The 18857-nt window shown below is 55.3% G+C and overlaps 1 protein-coding gene across 1 annotated transcript in view; it reads right to left on the bottom strand.

The window, feature by feature from the left end:
• Positions 1-5212: 5212 nt before the first annotated feature.
• Positions 5213-18857, bottom strand: part of RRBP1 (ribosome binding protein 1) — a 28657-nt gene continuing 15012 nt past the window's right edge. The window contains exons 7-24 of the mRNA XM_059832946.1: positions 18614-18767; positions 16645-16783; positions 16091-16285; positions 15886-15913; positions 14624-14714; positions 13834-13926; positions 13367-13459; positions 13155-13263; positions 12994-13061; positions 12479-12571; positions 10908-10979; positions 10624-10719; positions 10093-10176; positions 8708-8803; positions 7740-7823; positions 7146-7244; positions 6007-6150; positions 5213-5725 (exon numbers count right to left, since the gene is read on the bottom strand). Coding sequence (XP_059688929.1) covers positions 5687-5725; positions 6007-6150; positions 7146-7244; positions 7740-7823; positions 8708-8803; positions 10093-10176; positions 10624-10719; positions 10908-10979; positions 12479-12571; positions 12994-13061; positions 13155-13263; positions 13367-13459; positions 13834-13926; positions 14624-14714; positions 15886-15913; positions 16091-16285; positions 16645-16783; positions 18614-18767 — 1777 coding nt within the window. The 3' untranslated portion in view covers positions 5213-5686. The remainder of the gene's footprint in view (positions 5726-6006; positions 6151-7145; positions 7245-7739; positions 7824-8707; positions 8804-10092; positions 10177-10623; positions 10720-10907; positions 10980-12478; positions 12572-12993; positions 13062-13154; positions 13264-13366; positions 13460-13833; positions 13927-14623; positions 14715-15885; positions 15914-16090; positions 16286-16644; positions 16784-18613; positions 18768-18857) is intronic.

Here is an 18857-nt window from a genome sequence, read left to right as displayed (position 1 = left end):
CTGGCCAAATTGCCAAACTCCAAAACTTTTCCCCTGTAACATTTTAAAACAAAACTTAAAACCTGTAGTTAAAGTTAGGCTAAAGCAACCTGTTGGCACTGAAACTGGGTTAAATTCTTAGTGCTTGCAGGTGTAAAGCAGTACTAATAAAGGCTAATTCTGAGGTTAAATAGAGAGGAAAATAGACACACCTTTCCAGAGAAATAGACCTAATCCACTCTCTTGTAAACTCACTGTGCAGTAATAATATTTAAAGGTTCACTTGTTCTGCAGGTTCAATTTTCTTGTTACGAAGTGTCTTGAGGTCTCTTCCAGCCTGAGTGATTCTATAAAAATTGCTTTTCTCTTGACATAGTTTAATTTAGAACTACCTTAGTTTCACTAATACACACTTACTAGCGGATCGGATGCTTTCGAGGCTTTTACAAATGCGGATTCTTGTATCGGAGCTCTCCAGTTATGGACAGTACAATGAGAAGGAACCACATCTTAAAAAGTGGTATTCTCAGCCCCAGTCTTTGGTCACTTGGTCCATTTGTCCATAATTACTATTGATTTAACTTAGAACCAATCAGCCTGACTAATACGGCTTGATCTGGGCTTTTTGTCTGTTAGCTTCTTTAATTCTGTAGAAATGCATGGAAATATCACCTACTAGAAAGTTTGACCTGAAATGCCTTTTGTATGGGGGGGTAGAGAACATTCCTGTGCCAGCTACAGAGATCTTAAAAGCTTCCATGTTTCACCAGTGGTTGATTAAAGCTGTTTCCTTTGTGTAATGTGTACATGGGAGTTGCATAGAGTTTTCCTGTATGTCTGTAGAGAAAAAGGAAAAAAAAAAAAAACCAAACCAACAAACCCTTAGCCTCCAGTGCGTTACTGTGATATGTTCTGTGCGTGCCAAAATCGAATAGCCTAAATAAATGGGGTTTCCCTCCCCTGGGTCAGTGCCTGATTCCTCTCCAGCCTCCGCATTAGTTCTCCAGCAGCGGGGCCGGCGCTGCCGGCTGAGCTCGCTGGTGCCCCGCAGAAGCCGGGCGCTCAGGGAGCTGGTACACCTTCCGCAGCTACGGACCTGTGCCGCTCGCAGGGGAGAAAGGATGAGTGAAACAGGCTGCTGGAAGAGCTGGTGGGGGTGGAAAGCAGGTTCATCTGTCTGCGAAGCGTGCTGCCCTCCTCGGCCCTGCGCCCCTCTCGCAGCTGAGCAGCTGCTGCCCTGCTGCAGGCTCTAGCTCCCTAACAGCACCTGCTCTCTTCCTTTTAGGCTTCGGACCCTGATTTCCACAGGTTGGGGAGCTTCCTGGGAAACATCTGGTATTTGCAGTCTGAGCAGGAGAAACCCAGCGCGCGGCAGTTATTTTGTGCGGTGTTCCCTGTAAGAACTGAGGGAGCTTTCTTTGGCCAGCCCGATGAAGCCCGGGCAGTTACGGGCTGCCCCTTCCTCGGCAAGCTCTTTGCCAGATGTGCAGGGACAGAGAGCTGTACTGTCCCTGCAGCTCCTCGGCAGAGCGGCACGCTGCCCTGGTTTATCCGCGGGGCCAGGGAAATAATGGTCCATTACCTAACTCGGCACGTGCCCTCTCTGCCCACGCTGTGTGGTTAAAATCTTTAATTAAGGCAGGCATTGACTGCTTGCTCTGACTTGGCGCCCACGAGGGTCACAGGGTTGGGAGCGCAAGGTTTTCCGATAGAAAGAGATGCACCGGAGCGAAGCTTTCTGATTTGGAGAAAAGCGTACCGTCCTGGTTTCTGTGGGTGCTTTTAGCCTGCGTTTCAGTTGACTCTGAGCTCGTCCCAGTGGGTAATCACCCCAGAAACAGCTCCTCCTCACCTGGGTGTCTGCAGTACGGGTCTCTGTCCAAAGTCCAGGTTGACATAAGGAAACCGGAGTGACACAGCGGGAGTGGTGCTGCCTGACAAACAAAGGGAACTCCCAGCCAAGATCCAGCTGATAACGAGCACCTCCAAACTGCAGGCATCTTCAAAGAGCCCTCCAGCCCAGGTGACGCCGCGGTGGATTTTTGCCTGGGATTTCCTTCTTTGCTTAGGAAGCAGTGGGTTTCTGCCTGGGATTTCCTTCTCTGGTGAGGAAATGGAGCAGGAGACCCTGCAAAGGGAGAAGGATGTCAGCCCCGGAAGGTAGAAGGGCACTTCCCACAACGTGAAAGCCCTTGGATCAGGGATGTGGATACGAAGTGCCTTAGCACCAGGACTTTGTGGGATTGGAGGTCTGAGGTGGCACTTTGGGCCTCGGTTAGGTGTGGTCTCGCAGCTTCAGCTGATCTAAGGGGCTTTGGCTGATTTTGGGAGCCTCGCAGCCAGCCCTGAGGTATCACACTGGCCTCTCCGGAGGCGCGTTCCTGCGCTCCAGCGCTGGCAGTAATTTAACCTTCAGAGCTGTGACACTTCAGGCTGTCCGTGTCGTGGAGTTAGTGAGCCAAACTTCACCACCTCCCAAGATTGTTTGCCCTTCTGCAGTGGGAGGGGATGAAAAGCAAAGATGTTTCCTCTTGTGACTGTTCCAAATCCTTTCAGTTAAGGTTTCTCCCAAATCACCTAGACCTTCCGAAAAGGCAAGGCAAGCAGGGAGAGACAACATGAGGAATGCTTCCTGTGGCTTGGCCGGTTGCTGGGGAGAGAGATTACTTTCTAATGGGACTACACGAAGAAGAAAAAGGTGAAGGGGTTCCGATGATGGACACGGCTCGGAGCTGTGCAAGCTCAGCGGGACTGCAGCCCCGGTAGCGCAGCTGAGGTGCGGCAGGAGCAGAGCTGCTAGAAACCTTTTCACGTCCACGTGCAGGCAAGGGCTACCCCAAACCCGTTTTGGTCCATTAGATTGGGGAGGAGATGGAGGTGGGAGATGGAAACTGGTAATTCAGGCCTGAGCGTGAGCAGCGCGTGGTGTAAACACAATTTAGCTGCTCCAGCAAAGGGGAACTCGAGTGTCTAAGCTATGGCTTGATCACAGGTTGACAGGTAAGAAGCCGACAGCGTGGCTCGCCTGGAGGAAAGGCAAAAACCCTCGGCAAAGCCCCTGCCGCTGGGCAGGCGTCTTGCCAACCCCCACCAGCTCCTGGGAGAGCAGGGGCTGGCCGGTCCTCAGCCCTGCGTGCTGGTGGGCAAGGCTCGGGCTTCTCCGAGCCCCTTGGGATGTCCTTCTTCCACCACGGTGCCGAGGGAAGAAAAAAATCCCAGCGGTACCACACCAGGTATCAAAAATTAAGCTAAACATCTTTCCCTAGAGACGTGGGTCTTTTCAGCCTTGCTTAACAAGATCAGCCCCTCTTCCTAAAACAGCCAGCTCGGCGACGTGTCCTGGAAGGGCACCACATCCTCCCCCCGCCACCCCACGCTGGGGACATCGAATCTGCTCTTGTGTGGCTTTTGGACCCCCATCCGAGCCCACCTGCCCTGTAACACGCTCAAGCCGCCCTCCTTGCGTTGGCTGGGGGCTCGTTACTGCTCTTGTGTTAACGCCTGGGTATCCGCTCTGTTTTGCACAAACGCTCACAATAAAGGAAATTGTTGCAAAAGCAAAAAAAAAACAAAAAAAAACCTGAAAAAAAAAACCCCCGAAGGATTGCATCACTTCGCTGCGCCTCCTGCTATGGGGCCCTTCCTGCCGATGGCTCGCTGGGGGTGACGGCCACCCCGATGTGCTCAACAGCTTAGTCCAGCCTATGCGTTGTGGGGTTTTTTTTTTTTTGCAATCCTGGTAAAATCCAGGCGTTGCCTCGCTTTCGGGGATCTTAAAAGCCAACAGGCATCAGGCAGGGCTGCTGCCTGGCGGCGAGAGGCGATGCTGACAGCGTTGAGGCCACCCGGGGGGTTCTTGGCTCCTGAGGTCCTCCCCGCGCGTCACAAAGTCCGGCAAGAGAAACCAAAGGCTCGTCGCGGCGGCGGGGCAAAGGTCTGCTTTGCTGCGCTTGTCCCTCCGGCGTGGGGAGACGGACCTGCCGCAGCACGAGGCGTTTGCAGGAGCTGCCGCCTACACGCATGCAACAGCCCTCATAGAATGAGGGGGGGGCTTGTAATGAGTGTGTGGGGTCTCAGCTGCCCCGCCGGGACACCCAGCCCTCCAGCCGGGTGCTCCATCACCTCCCGTCCTGCGAGGAAATGCAGGCAGGGGCAGGCGGTGGGTGACAGAGGGGTGTCACTGAGCCACCCACCAAATCTGGAGGGCTCTCAGCTTGCCTCTGCCTCAGCCAGAATTCAACAGGAACACCCCCCCCGCCCTTGCCTGATCAAAGATGGGTCACACACCACATAGACACCCCCCCACACCCCCAGAATGACTTGCACACCCCTTCTCCATCACAGCCCCAGAGCCAGCCTCAAAACTGCGTGGAGTCTCTGGTGTCTAATATAGAGGTTGAGTGCACACTGCCTTCCCTGGGAACAAAATGGAGGCAGGTCTGTCCCTCATCCCCCTTCCCGGCCTTGGCTCTTTGCACATCCCGGAGGGACCGAGCGCTTCAGGGTGTCCTCCCCGCCTCTCAAATCCCGCTGATGTCAGTGCCGGGCTCAGCAGCTTTATTGTGGGGAGACAGGCACCGAGCCGTCACGTGGCCTCTGCCATTTCCTAAGGAACCAGCTTAAAAAAAAAAAAAAAAAAGAGAAAAAAACAAAGAAGGGGGGAAAAAAAAAGAGAAAAACGATAAAAAAGGAAAGCCACAAGATGAGACGAGCAGAGGGCTGGAGAGCCCGGCAATGACTGAGGCCCACCGCCATGCCGCACCCGCAGGGATGAAATTACAGGGGAGCGCTGAGGTTGAAGCAAGCGGGAGGGACGGGCCCCCCGGGACTGGCCTTATCGGCGTGGCTCACCCCACTGCGCCCTGTCCCCATGTTCGGCGTGACCCCACAGCAGTGGGTCAGCAACACCCTGCCCCGGCTGCCACTGTGTCCCCCGCTGCCACGCGCGAGCAGCGCTCCCTCCGCCGGGCCCTGCCCGGGCAGCTTGAAGAACACATGCCACTGGAAGGAAAAGTTTCTCTCCTTTGCTTATATTGGAGAAAAAAAACCCGGAGGGAATGGCTTTTGCACACAGCAAGGAGCGGGGAGAATAAAGGATCAGCTCCTGGCCAAAGCAGGGTCCTCCTTCAGTGACCCCAGAGACCTGCCTGGTCCGCAAATGAAAAAAAAAAATTCAATAATAACCAGAAAAATAAAGCAAGGACAAGTTCTTTTCACTACGTCATCATTTTAATTGCATCGACACCCAGAAATACACAAAAGGATACGTGCCAAGAGCCACCCATCACAGAGAGGCTTCCTTCCATGGTGGGTCTTACTTTCACACTTCTTTCACTCCAAAAAAAAGAAAAAAAAAATATATAATAATAATTGCACCGGCTGATGTACAAACACAGTCTTCCCTTTTCACACATTCGTGGGTTCTGCCGCAACAGGAGGGTGAAGCCCCGGAGCAGCTTCCTGGGGAACGAACGGTTGTACAAAACAGTATGAAGATTTTTCTTAAAAACACACAGCTGCAGTGTTTACTGGTTGGGGTTTTTTTGGGGGTTTTGGTTTTTTCCTTTTTTTAAAGTTTCAAAACTAGGTTTTGGGTCACTAATGGCTTGTATCTTTTATCTACAGTAAATTCAGCATATACTTTTATTTTTAGGAATGTGTAAGGCATTTTGGTAAGTTGAATGGTAAGGTCTAGGTCACAGACTCGTCAAACTGAAGTCCCTTCCTTCGAACTGTCCTCTTCCCCCTGGAGAAGGAAAGCAGAGGTGGGTTACTCAACTGGATCTCCACCTTATGCTCACGGTGGTTCAAGCACCGAAGCATTTCCCAGATGGGCCAGGGAGAACTCTGGGCAGGGAGAACTGTGACCACCATCCCATGTTGGCCCAAGGCTTCCCAAAAGCTACCCAGATGGCTTCTGGCAGCGGGTGCCACCTTGCCTCCCGTTTTAAAACGCCGCCTGATGCGCGCTTCCCCCCGACCTCCGACAGCGTTGAGGGGAGGGGATGGCTGTGGCCACCAAAGTACCGTTTCCTGAAGCTGTTCTTTCAACTTCTTCACCGTTTCTCTCTCTTTGGCCAGTTGGTCCTGGGTAACCTTCAGTAGCTCCTGCAGTTTGGTTGCTGCCTGGCCCAGGTCCTTTGTTAATTTTTTTTCTTTTTCAAGTCTTTCCTAGACGGGAGTCAAAAGAAGGCATCTGCCTGAGCCTCCTTTTGCTGTCTGGTGATGTCCCCCCCTCCAAAACACCTCTGGTCACCTCGGGTCTGCACTGAGCCACCTCGATGGCCACAAGCTGGAGGAGCACCCAGCTCCCTCTTTGCTGGAGACGCCAGGCGTCACCCCACCACCTATAGCTCGCTCTGGCTCCCCGTCAAACCCAGGAGATGCCGTGGGCTGAGACAACCTCACAGGCTTCCCAGTATGTGAAAAGCCCAGCCTGCGAGAGCATTTGCTCAGAGCACCATCCTTATCTGGATGAAGGGGCTGTGACTTGTACCCTGCTGTCCTTCAGCCATGTCAGAGCTCACAGCCACAGAATCATTAAGGTTGGAAAAGACCTGTAAGGTCATCAAGTCCAACTGTCAACCCCACACCACCATGCCCACTAAACCATGTCCCACAGTGCCACGTCCACACGTCCCTTGAACACCTCCAGGGATGGTGACTCCACCACCTCCCTGGGCAGCCTCTTCCAATGCTTCACTGGTCTCTCAGTAAAGACATTTTTCCTAATATCCAGCCTAAACCTCCCCTGGCGCAACTTGAGGCCATTTCCTCTTGTCCTATCCCTTGTCACTTGGGAGAAGAGACCAACACCCACCTCCCCACAACCCCCTTTCAGGTAGCTGTAGAGAGCGATGAGGTCTCCCCTCAGCCTCCTCTTCTCCAGGCTAAACAACCCCAGCTCCCTCAGCCGCTCCTCATCAGACTTGTGCTCCAGACCCCTCACCAGCTCCGTCGCCCTTCTCTGGGCACGCTCCAGCACCTCAATGTCCTTCTTGTAGCGAGGGGCTCAGCCCCAGGGCAAGGAGCTACCTGCAAGGGGAACCATCTACCTTGCCCCACCATCCCCAAGAATGATAAACCACGCCTGCAGTCCCACTGGGACGTGGCTTTTACTGTCCTGGCTCAACACCAAGCACAGGAGAGCAGGGCAGCCAAATCACCTTGAGATGCTGGGCCTCCTCCGTGTCTGAAGCTGCTGTATTTTCAGCCAGTCTCAGCTTTTCCAGCTCCGCTTGCAAACTGCACGCCGAGCTCTGGGCCTGGAAGGGGGACACGTACTCAATTAGCGCATGAGCTAACGGCAGCAGGCATCGCCGGCATCCTGCCCCGTACAGCCCCGGCGGGTCTGCTGCTGGTGAAGAGTTGGGTTATACAGCCGCTGTCGGACAGTTGGATGCGAAATGCAATGCAAGGCTTTTGCTGATCCAGCTTCCTTTGGGAAGATGGCATTTCTCGCCAGAAGCAGCAGAAAACCCAGCTAAAGCCCTTTACCCTCAAGGGAAAGAGCTGGCAAAAAAATGGGGGGACTCAGTGGGGGGGCAGTTTGAGGGGCCAGCAATGCCACGTGGCATTAGGACAGCTGCCACTAGAAGTTCTTCAGATGTGTGAGGGGATGCAGCGATGTCCAGGATGCGGACAGGGATGGGGGGAAAAAACCTTCAAATTAATTCTTGAAATTAATTCTTGGGCTTCATTAGCAGCCAAGAACCCATAAAGGCTTTACGAACCCTTGTACCCTCCTCACCCACGCCTACCTCCTCCAGCTCCAGCACCAGCTTTTGCCGCAGCACTTGCTCCTTCTCCACCAGAGCTTCGTTCTGCTCCAGCTGAGTTTTCAACTGTGTTGAGAAAAGGGGAAAACATCCAGAAATAAAATTAAAAAAATAAGACCCAAGAGAGGAGCTAGCGGGGACGTCACCAAGAAAGCTGGGCTAGACAGAAGAAATAAAAACTGAAGCTTTCCCCAGGGGACCAAAGGGCAATAGGTACTGGCAACCCTTCCTCTCCGCACAAAAGCCGGGAGGATGCCGATGGAGAGCCCGGGGCTCGGTTTTGCATTGCCAAATTTTGCCTGCTCCTCAGGCGGCGCCAGCTGGGACTTGGGACGAGAGGGACCCCATAGCGGAGGGCGTGCCTGGCAGGTCCCCGCGCCCGGGAGAAGGCTCCACGCTTAATGGGATTAAAGGAGAGAGACAGCACCGGACTCGTGGCAGCACCGCCACCGGTGAGAGGCGTTACCCCGAAAGGTGACAGCCGCTGCTAATGCCTCCAGCCCGGCTCCAGCAAGAGTTACGGAGCCTCTGCATTCCTAATCCCCACCGGCTGGGAAGGGATCCCGGTGCAGCTCGGTCGGGGTGTCCCCTTCCTCCAGAGACCCAAGCCTCGAGCCCAACAGGGCATCGTCGCGTGGCGATGTTGGCCCAAGGGCTTGCAGCATCCCCTGCCTGCCTCCCCCAAAATCCTGCCAGCCCGATGCCATGACGGAGGGCTCCCAAGGGGTACAGGCTGGCGAAAGCCGGCCGGCGACGTGTTCCCAGCGGGAATAAGACGCATGGTTGAAGGGGCAGGAGGCTGGCTTCCCCCCAACATGCAGGACAGGAGACGAAAGAGCCGCACAGCCCTGAGCAAAGCCATGCGCGGTTCTCCATGCAGTTAGACACGGTGAGACAGGACAAGGGACATGGTTAACAGTCAGCGCCTCCACGGGCAGTGGTCTCACCACCCTAACCTCGAGGGGCGCAGCCTCGCTTGGGTCAGCTTGTAACCCTACTTCTCCATCCTGTACGTGGCTCTTCATCTCACTCAACTGCTGCCTGACCTGGAAGGAGGACCAGCAAGCCTGGCTCAGTTACACGTCCCCGCACCGCAGCCGTTACAAGACCCACAAGGACCTACAGATAAATTTTGCCGGCTATTTTGCTTGCAGGAGAGCTGAAATGTTTGGAAAACCATCTCAGGTTCTGCTAGATGCAGGGTGGTGGTACCTGACCTGGGCAGCTTGAGGCACAACAGCTCCCGGGGGTGCAGAGCACAAGCTTACCCCTCGTCTGCGCTGGTTTAAATCACTCGGCACCTCGGTTTAAAGCCGTTGCTGAGGGTTTGTACTAACATAGTTGGGGTGTTAAAGCAACTGAGGCAGGGTGGCTGGTCCCATTTTGATCACAGCACAGGCAGTCACTTGAAATCCCCCCCCCAGCAATTAAAACTCGCCCCACTCCATCTACCAGAGCCCCCCATCCTAATCGCAGCCGCATCGGCAGCCAAGCTGCCAGCTAACAGCGCGCCTTGGCCAGAAGAAAGGGAAGGTCGCTGGATGAACACAAATGTGTTCAACACTCACAACCACCTGCTCATCTAATGAGGTTAAGGCTAATGATGACCCAGCGGCACGTTCCCTCCAGAGCAACAGGCTGCATCGGCTCGCTGAGCGAGCCGGACGGTCGCGGCTGGAGGGCTGGGAAGAGTCACAGCACCGAAGGAAAACTGTATTCCCAGCTCGCTCCGCTCTGAGCGGCTCTGCAAGCCAGTGGTACTGCCAAGGATTTTAAAAACAATCTCTTGAGCCTCTCATGATCAAAGTATGGATTTAAAAACAAAAGCCCTCATGGTTTTGGCAGGTCTCTTAGCTCTCCTGGCCCTATTTCCCAGTCCTCTTCCCTGCTTACCTGCAGAAACCTAGCCCCATCCTTCAACTCCCACAGACACGGGCTGCACAGCCTCAGTCCTGTCCGGAGGTGGATGGACGGATGCTCTAAGGCACCCAAATCCCTGCCCCGGGGTGGTGTTGCGGTAACCAGTGTCCAGCGGTGGGGCGGCTGGGGTTTTCTGCCACACGCCAGCTTGCGCAAGCCTTGCTGCTCTCCCTTCCTTCCCACCCCCATCATGGGAGGAAAGGCAGGCAAATACAAATCTCTTCCTGGGTCACGAATATCTGCTCTGAAAGCTGGATCAGTCTGGTACCCGGGAGCACCGAGTCTGCCTGTGTGCTGGCTGTGCCTTCCTCCTCGAATCCGCAGGGAGGATGCCGGCCCCACAGCCGGGTTTGCAAACCGGCCCCCGGCAGAGCAGCCGGGTCCCAGCAGGGCAACTCCGGGGGTCCCCCCTTACCAGGGCCAGCTCCTTGCTCTGCTTCTGCGTTTCCGTCTTCGCTGCCTCCAGCTGCTCCTGGGACTCTGACAAGAGCTGCCTCAGCTGCCGAGGAGGAAGAGAAAGAAAAAGAAGTTCATTTACGCCCTCGGTTTTGGAGCTCTGTGGCTCAGGGAAGCATTTTTATGATGCAACATCTTATCAAAGAGGCCTTGATGGCATCACTCGCTAACCTGCCTGCTGATGCCTGCTCAGAGAGCGAGCAAGGTGTGAAACAGCTCCGTCTCACCTGAGCCACAGAAATCCCACAGGCCACCGCAGAGCAGTGGACAGCATCTCCATACAGACCTCCCCGTCCTATCACCCCGCCCATACATCTCCTGACTTTAGATGTCTACAACCCAGACCGGAGCAAACACCTCCATCTGTTTTCTCCCGCTTTGCAAAGCTGCAGATCCCTGGGGCGCTCCTCAAATCCCCAAAACGCGGATGGGTGGCAAGTCAGGCTTAGAAGAAAGACGCGTCGAAGAAGGTAACGGCTGCCACACTTACGACTTCAACTTCTTTTGTGTAGTTTTGGCGTTCGGAGCTGGCTGTCTCCAAGTGATTTTCCAGTTGTGTTTCCAGAAGAGACGTGTATTCCTTTAGCTGGATTAAAAGCAGGAGGGGGTTGGTTGGTTGAGGTCCAACACATCCCAAACATCCCGTGGTCCAAGCCTGCCTTCCCCAGGGCAAGTCGGGAGAAGGGTCCCAACTCAGCCCAAGCACAGCATGCATCCGTCCGGCCGGGAGACCCGGCAGCACCCACACCTCCTCCCGCACCCAAAAAACCTTACCTGATCTGTGCTCTGCAGATCCGCTTTCAACTTCTCCACCACGTCTTCAAGGGATTTCAGCTGGAGTTGTGACTAAGCCAGAAAGGATCAGAGAAGGTCAGTGAACGGCATCTCACGTGGACACTGAGCATCTTTCATTCAACCAAAAACCAGCCCGTGTTTCGCTCCCACCTCTCCCACATCATCCCATACCCAAGTGCGGAAGAGACCCGACGCCAATGCAGAGCTCCACAGCCTGCAGGGCAGGAGCTCCTCTCCCCAGGGAGGACGAGTCCGACAAGCCCAGGCCGTAAATCGTGGAGCAAGGTAACAGCTTTTGCCTGCAGGACTTCAGCTGGCTGCAGTCGGCTTTCAACACCCGAGAAACTGGCACCAGACGCGGTGCAAGTTTCCTACTGAAAGCGCCTTTGGTTTGGACGCAGCAAGGTCGACTTTCCAACGAGGTGTCACGGGCCTTGCTATTAAGAGAAGCCAAGCTATCAGAAAAAAGCACGGCGTGTGCATTTAAACCCGGACTGATTTTTGAAGAGGACTCCATGGCTGCTGAATTTTTTGGAAAGGAGGAATTCACCTCTTCTCCACAGAGAGGCAGGACTGCTCTGGGACCTGCCCTAGCCACCAGACGTTCATCCCATCACGCACACCCTGCTGCCAGCACACACCAGCGGCCACGTCGTCCCCATGCAATCCTACACCAGTCCTCAGCAGCGCTGGCGCTGCAGGAGCCAGCCACCGGCGAAGAAATCAAAGATCTCTTGTACAAGAGCTCCCCCACCTCCTTGCAGCCCCAGTTAACTTCAAAACCCCACGTGATGGATGGGGAGCAGCCAGACTGTGGAAAGAAGCTTCATCTCATTTCTGCATTCAAGAGGGAGGAGATAACTTAAGTCCGCTTTGCAGAAAAGGCACGGCCGGCCAAGTTCTCCTCGACTCCAGCAAAGTCACAAGAGCTCACGAAACATGTTCCCCCCACAACTCCTGGGCAACAACAGTTCTCTGGCAGCTGCCGGCTGGCTTTTTAACTAGTAAGAGCGGTACCCAGAGCCAGACAGACAGCTGGACCAAAAGCTACGCACAGTACGTGGCTTGGACCTCAGCTCCTTTCTGAAGGCTCAACCAACACCAAGGTCAACCCGGGTTTTGAGAGCAAGCCAAGTTCTCCTGAAAATGGGAGTCCAGGAGCCCTGCACACGCTCTCCTCCCATCAAGCCAGCGCCCACCAGGAGGGCTCAGCCCGATTTCCAAGCATCGGAGCTTGGATTACTGAAGCGGTGATGTGGTTTCCCAACATGCCTGAAACGGGGAGCTGCAACCGTTCCTCCAGGGTCTAGGCACAGACCAGGTGGGATCCAGGAGGAAGAGAGGCTTAGCTCCTACATGAGGTGGGCTTCTTGTCTGCTGGTTTGGTGACAGGAGTGGTGGATTTGGGGAGAAGAGAAAGTCCCCGTGTCTCAGAGTTCAAGGTTGGCAGGAACGGTTAGGGTCACCATCCGATTTATAGCCAACAGTCCCTCTGCTCCTGTACGTCCAGCTCCAGGAGCGACAAACCCAGGTGTGCCCCAAACACGCACCTTTTGGAGTTCCTCTTCAGACGCCGTGAGCTTTGCTTTCCACACCTGCTCCTCCTCCTCCACGCTCTTCTGCAAGTCTCGCAGCATCCCTTCCTGTTGGCAAAGCCTCCGCTGAGCCCAAACCTCCTCCAGCCCTCCCAAGCCGAGCAGTGTCAGGGCTGGAAGCCCTCGCATACCCAATGCCTCTCCAAGGATTTGGGCCAAAGCACAGGTAAGAGAATTAGGTGCCACAGGTGGGTCCTAGGCTGGCTCAACCACCCCGCTCATCAGAGCCCCTGCTGTGCCACGTCCCACCACCACCAGGAAGGCTTCCAACATGGTTAGGCTGAAGAAGAGCTCTAGAAATTCAGCTTTTTCCTCTTCCTCTGTCCCACTGGCAAATAATCTTCTACACGGCAGCCCCCCAACATACTGAGGGATGCCCACCACGAGGCCACAGGCAGCCTGGGCTGCCAGAAGACCTCGAGACATATTTCTAGTGGAAGACCAACACAGCACGAAGGGCTGCAACTTACCGTCTCTGCAAGGATAGTTCTGTACTGCTCACATTCTGCTTGTAAAGTGCTTTGCGCTTCCTCTGCCTCTTTTAATTTAAGGGTTGAATCCTGAAAGGAGAGGGAAGGGATGGAGAGAGAAGTGAGGAAAACAAACGAGTGACCCTCAGGCACTCCCTCACCCCTCCGCTTTCCAGCCCCTTCACTTACCGGGGCCTCTGTTGCAATTGTGTGCTGCCTTAGCACATCCGCGGTCTTCTCCTTGAACTCTTGTAGCCACGTGTCATAATCCTGAGTTTGAAAAAAAGAGGACAAGGAAGAAAAAGGACATTTAGTGGCCTGTCCCTCCCGCGCGGCAGAGGCTCTGCGGGGGCCTGAGAAAGCCCGTGCCCACCTGCTGCGAGGACACGGCGACTCCGGGGAGGGCGGAGAGCAACGTCTGCTTGGTTCGCGTCTGGAGCGTGTCCAGCTGTTGGGCCAGCTCTTCCTGTAAGAGGGACACACTGGCATGGGATGGAGGTCTCGGGCGCCTGCCGGCCAGGCTGCCGATACCGGTCCTGCTTTTCTGTGCCTACAGGGGTGAGCCGGCAAGGGGAAAGCAGCCGACAGAGAAAAGCGCTGCCGCTGAGAACCACCAAAACATCCCTCCCGGTTCCCCCACCCTGCCGGTTCCCCAACCATGACCTGTACTGTGGATACACCGCCCTCAAGACAAAATTTGGAGAACCTGGCAGGAGGGTTGGGTCAGCGCTGCTCCTAAAAGGAGGCGAACAACCCAGGGCAAGGATCTGGTGGTTTGGTGAGGCTGAATGTTTCCCCTACGACACCGGCATCACTGCTACAGTGAAACACTGGGCTCACCTTTGCTTTTGTGGCAGCAAGTAGTTTTTCCTCACACGCCTTCTCCACCGTGGTCAACGCTTCCATTGCTTTCCAGTTCTTCTCGCGAAGGTCCTGCCGAGACCACACACAGAGGGCAATAAGCCACACATCACGCTGAAGGCCACCAAGTCACTTGTTGGCACCGCGGAGAAGTTCAAAGCCTCCGCTCAGGAAAAGGGGCAGCAGCCCGTCGCTTTTGTCAAAGATCTTTCATCCCACTGCCCACGTGCGTCCCTTTACCCTCCAAGCCCGCAGCGGCGCAACAGACCGCATCGCTCAGGTGGTGGCCTTGGGGGAGCAGAGCAGGGCTGGATGGAGGCAGGAGCTCCAGAAGCAGCCCTCAGGATGCCGACAGCTGCCTGGAGAGGACACAAGCCAAGCGGAGGGCTGCAAGGTTGCCTCCAGACAGCTGATACCGCCTTGTAGTAGAGTGATAAGGAGCAGAGAAGCAATGAGGTGTGAGGGACCCCCACTCAGGGATTGCCTTGACCCTCCTAAGGTCCTAAACCTCCCAGGAGGACAGGGGACAGACCCCTCCACGCAGGCTGCAGCCCATCAGCTCGAGCTGCACAGCCTGCCGGGGGGATTCCTGCTCTCCGGCAGACGAGGCAATGCCCCCAGCACTCCGTGGGGCTGGAAGAGCCTCTGGCTGCAACCACAGAGCCATCGGTAGCCGACTACAATGGGTTGTCATTCAAACCCCAGAGATCTGGGGTTTGGAGGAAAAAAATTGTGAGCAGGAAAAGCTGAGCCCGGTTCACTCACGTACGTTGTTTTTCATCTTCTGTTGCTCCACCGCCTCTCGCAGCTCTGTGGCTTCCCTTTCCAAGGACGAGAGCTGGTCCGTCTTCTCCTGGAGCCTGGAAGGGCAGGATGCAGGAGTGAGTCTCCGCGTCCACCTCCCTCCCGGGTAGCAAGCTCCCGAGATGGGGACCGCAGCCCTTCCTATCCCGGTCTGCTCCGGGATCTACACACAGCAGAAGGAAGAGGAAGCAGGACTAAAAACCATGGCCATGGCAATGCTGGAGTGGGATTTACTTTTCTACCAGCTTATCAGCGATAACAAGCGAGTAGCTGGCTGGCTGTACACCCAGGACAAGAGGAAGAAGTAACCTGATCCAAATTCCAGCTTACCCAACTGGAATTGCTCCCAACACGCTCCTGTCCATGGCTCGTTAGGCTGAGATAGCCCACAGCTCTGCATTTTGAAAGCATCATCCTACTACCTCGAGTAACCATACATCAGGGCTGCCAACCAGACACCTGCAGCTTCCCTCCACACCCTCAGATCCAGCATCTGCCCTGAAGGAAGCCTCAGCTTGAGCAGACCAAGGAAGGTTCAGGTCCTTGACAAGAACCACCCAAGTCTCTTGGGGTCCCAGGACAACTGAAGAGCTGCCCTCCTTTAGAGGAATGCTGGATGCTCGCTGGCAGTGGGGGCATCTGAGAAATCCTCCCCCTGTGCAGAGCCTGAGCCTTCTTGGAGGCGCCCAGCACGTGGACAAGGGGCAACAGGCACGAGTCGTGACGTGGGAAACTCCAGTTAGATGCCAGGAAACCCTTCTGCATGGTGGGGGGAGAGGTTGTCAAACCCTGGAACGGGGACCCAGAGAGGTGGTGAACTTCCATCCTTGGAGATACCCGGAAATGACTCCAAAAAGCCTGCTCTGGTTGGTCCAGCTTTGAGCAGGGCCTTGGATCAGAGACATCCCACCCCCAGCACCACCACCACCACCAGAACCTCCTGTTCTGCAGGAGCAGTTGGCCTCCATGTGCCTGCCAGCGATTAAAGAATCACTTCAGAATGGACTGGCTGTTATTTGGGGCCAGTACTGGAGCCAATTAATATTTTCAACAGCTGTGCTGGCCAGGATTGACCTTGTCCTCCCAGCTTCGCAGTCCCCAAGCCTGCCTAACAGAGAGAGCGGGAAGCCCTCGCCCATAGGGCTCAGCGCCTGGGAAGCCCGGGACACATGGACAGCAAGCTGGAGGTGCTGTAGCAGCTCCATGTGCACCTAGACCCACCTTGACCGCAGCTGCTTCATTTCTGCTTCATTGGCTGCCTGGAAGAGAGAAAGCACTTTTGTTACCTGTCCTAGGCAAGGGATGCGCTTTCTGCAGCATCCCAGAGGGGATCCCAGAGCAAAGATAACACAGGTACTGTGTTAACACAGTGCAAAAACACCTGCTTGAGGGGTTTAACCCCCCCTCCTCCTCCCACCCCAATTAAACGGGCACGCGACCTGCAAGTCTCTGTCTTTTTCTGCCTCCCTCATTTGGCCTGCCTCCAGCAGAGCTTCGATGGATTTGATCCTCTCCAGGAGTTTCGTATTCTCTGAGCTGGCATCCTGCAGTTTCCCTTTCACATTGTCCAGCTCCAGCAACTTGCTTTGAACCTCCGCTTCGGAGCTCAGCAGCTTGGCCTGCAGTTCTGTCAGAGGAAGGGATGAGAAACACAGTAAGGTTAAGCGCAAACGAATTTGGAGACTCCCCGCTCTGCCCTGCCCTGCCCAAGCAGGACCCTCAGCCAAAGAAGCCTTGGCTGGGGATGCTTTCAGGAGACACAGAAAGGGCAGGCAGGGATGCGGGACAGCACAGAGGAGAGGCACTGGAGCGGCATCCTAGGATAGGACCATGGACCAGTCCTGCGTCTTGCTCACACCAACACCAGGCAGCCCAACTCATCCCCGGGTCTACTTGTCCCGCCTCGACCAGCCCCACCAAGCACCCGGCCCTGAAAGCTCCAAAGTCTGCCCCACAGCTCGCCCTGTGCCTATCCAAGGTCCTCACCAGCAATGCTCTGCTGCTGTCCCTTGGCCTTTTCCGCATCTGCTAACAGGTTTTTGTAGCTGGTCTGGCATTTGCGGAGCTCGTCGCCTACTTCGTCCAGCCTCTTCTGCAGCGTCGCCTCCACCTCCCTTTGGGAAGCCTGCACGGCAGGAAGAGAAGGCTTTCCGTAGCGTGCCAGGCACCCCGGCCAATTTGAAGCAAAGCTCCGCGTGTCGCATAATGTTATTTTTAAGCTGTGCTTTGGGGGGTTTAGGTCATCCTTTCCCCCCGCTCCCCCTGCGCATGAAGCATCTTGCCTCGCGCTCGCGTTTTATCATTTGCCAGCCCTCAAGCGGGAAGCAGACAACACCCGAATGTCTCGGTTCTGGGCCAAGCCCACGGCCATCCTCCTCTCCGGAGAGCTAAGCTCTGAAAAACCTCTTTACAGCCCTGGTGCAGTAAATGCACAGCCCCAGCCCAGCAGCGAGAGGTACTGCCGTGGGCTGGAGACACCCAGCCACGTGTTTCCACACGCGGAGGAATTTTCTGTGTGGTTTGGGCCAGGGAAGACTCTTTTTTTTTTTTTTTTTTCCATCTTAGAAAGCAGCGGTGAAGAGGCCTGGCCAAGGCAGGCGCTTCGAGGGGGAAGGCAGAGGAGGAGGATGAGGAGCGTGCTGCAAACCAGCAGCTCTACAGGTATGAGTCGCACCATTGCTTTGCACGGAAGGGATGGAAGAAGGTAAACCAACAGCCTGGAATCCGTCTGAGCGATGCTTCTAGAACCACCCAAAAAAGCAGGACTTTTTTGAGGATTTGACCCCATATCCTCAGCTCAGAGCTCCAGGTGTTACTATGGAGCACATTCTCCCTAGCACCACAGGCACCTTAAATACGTCGCTGGATTTAAAGTCTTCCAGCTAGTATGATTTATTTAATTAGTATTAAGGCGTGCAGCAAGCTGACAGCCCTGGAGTTCTCCTAAAAGCATGCCTAGAAGCTGCTGTTCTGAGCCAGGAAGACGGACTTCACGCCAGCTGCGTGCCCATATCACCCGCCTTGCTCCTCGCCTGCAAAAGCAGCAGGGGCCAAAACCAGCCCACCAAAAGGAGATCTGCACCCTCAGGCACCTGAAAAATTAAGAGCAGGGATACTGAATGCTCCTTGCACTAGGAGCACCTCTACAAAACAACTTTGACGTGCGCAGATAAAGATCTCCGCCACCACAGCCCCTTCGTAAAGAGGCCAGAGCACATGCAGGAGGGACACGTCGCATCCCTCGCCCCGTCTGCCAGCCCTGGGAGAAAGCAGTGTGAGTTCCCAGGTCACGGGCACGGCCAGGATCAGTGCTCCCAGTGGGACCGCTGCCACCCCTCCAGAAGATGCTCTTCCCTGGGTGGGTACAGCCTGCCTGCCGGCAACGCGCCGCCGCTCCTCCGCCGACAGCGTGCTCAGAGCCTCGACTTGGGAGGTGTCCTTTAAACACCCCTAAAAACCCCAAACCCAGCCACACCCTGGTGACAACAAAGAAGCCACAAGCTCTGCCTCCTGTGCCAAGGAGGGAGCGCAAAGGTCTTAAAAACAGCGGAGTCGAGAGAGCGCACCCACATCTGCACATGAGCACAGGCTGAGGGGGGCCAGTGGGTTTCCTCTCTCGCCTCAGGGTACCACTCAGCAGCATGCACCATCTTTCCCCCGCCACACCTTCACGCCAGGCTCGTGAGCGTCACAGGTGAGCAAGAAGAACGGCTTCGACCAGGGGATCGTGCTCCCCGGGCTTTGGCAGGGATGCTGCACAAAGAGCGCCTTGCGTGTGACAAACTAACAGGGCCGGGGGGGAGGCAATTAAGAGGTCCGCAAGGCAGCTTGCTTTCCTACCGTGGATGCTCATCTCCCTCCAAGCTCTTCCCATGGCCAAGTCTGCAGACCCCATGCAATTTAGCCACCCGCCCCATCTCTGCAAAGGGAGTGGGTTTGCGGGCACCTGCCTGACCTGCAGCTGCTCGATCTGCTTCTCCGAGGCCACCGCTTTAATCTCCCAGCTCTTCTTCTGCTGCTCCTCTTGCTGCAGCACCTCCGATTTCTCAGACAGCTCTTTCATCAGCTTGTTGCATTCTTGCCGTAACTTGGCCAGCTCGGCGTTTTGCCTGCACCAACAGAAGCAGGGTTATTTTAGCCCGCAGGCCAGTCAAGCATCTCTGGTCTTCCCTAGGAAGGAACACATCCTCTTGTGGGCC

This window comes from Gavia stellata, chromosome 37 (genome assembly GCF_030936135.1).
Source record: "Gavia stellata isolate bGavSte3 chromosome 37, bGavSte3.hap2, whole genome shotgun sequence".
NCBI classification, from domain to species: domain Eukaryota; kingdom Metazoa; phylum Chordata; class Aves; order Gaviiformes; family Gaviidae; genus Gavia; species Gavia stellata.
This window is presented reverse-complemented; position numbering and strand designations above follow the sequence as displayed.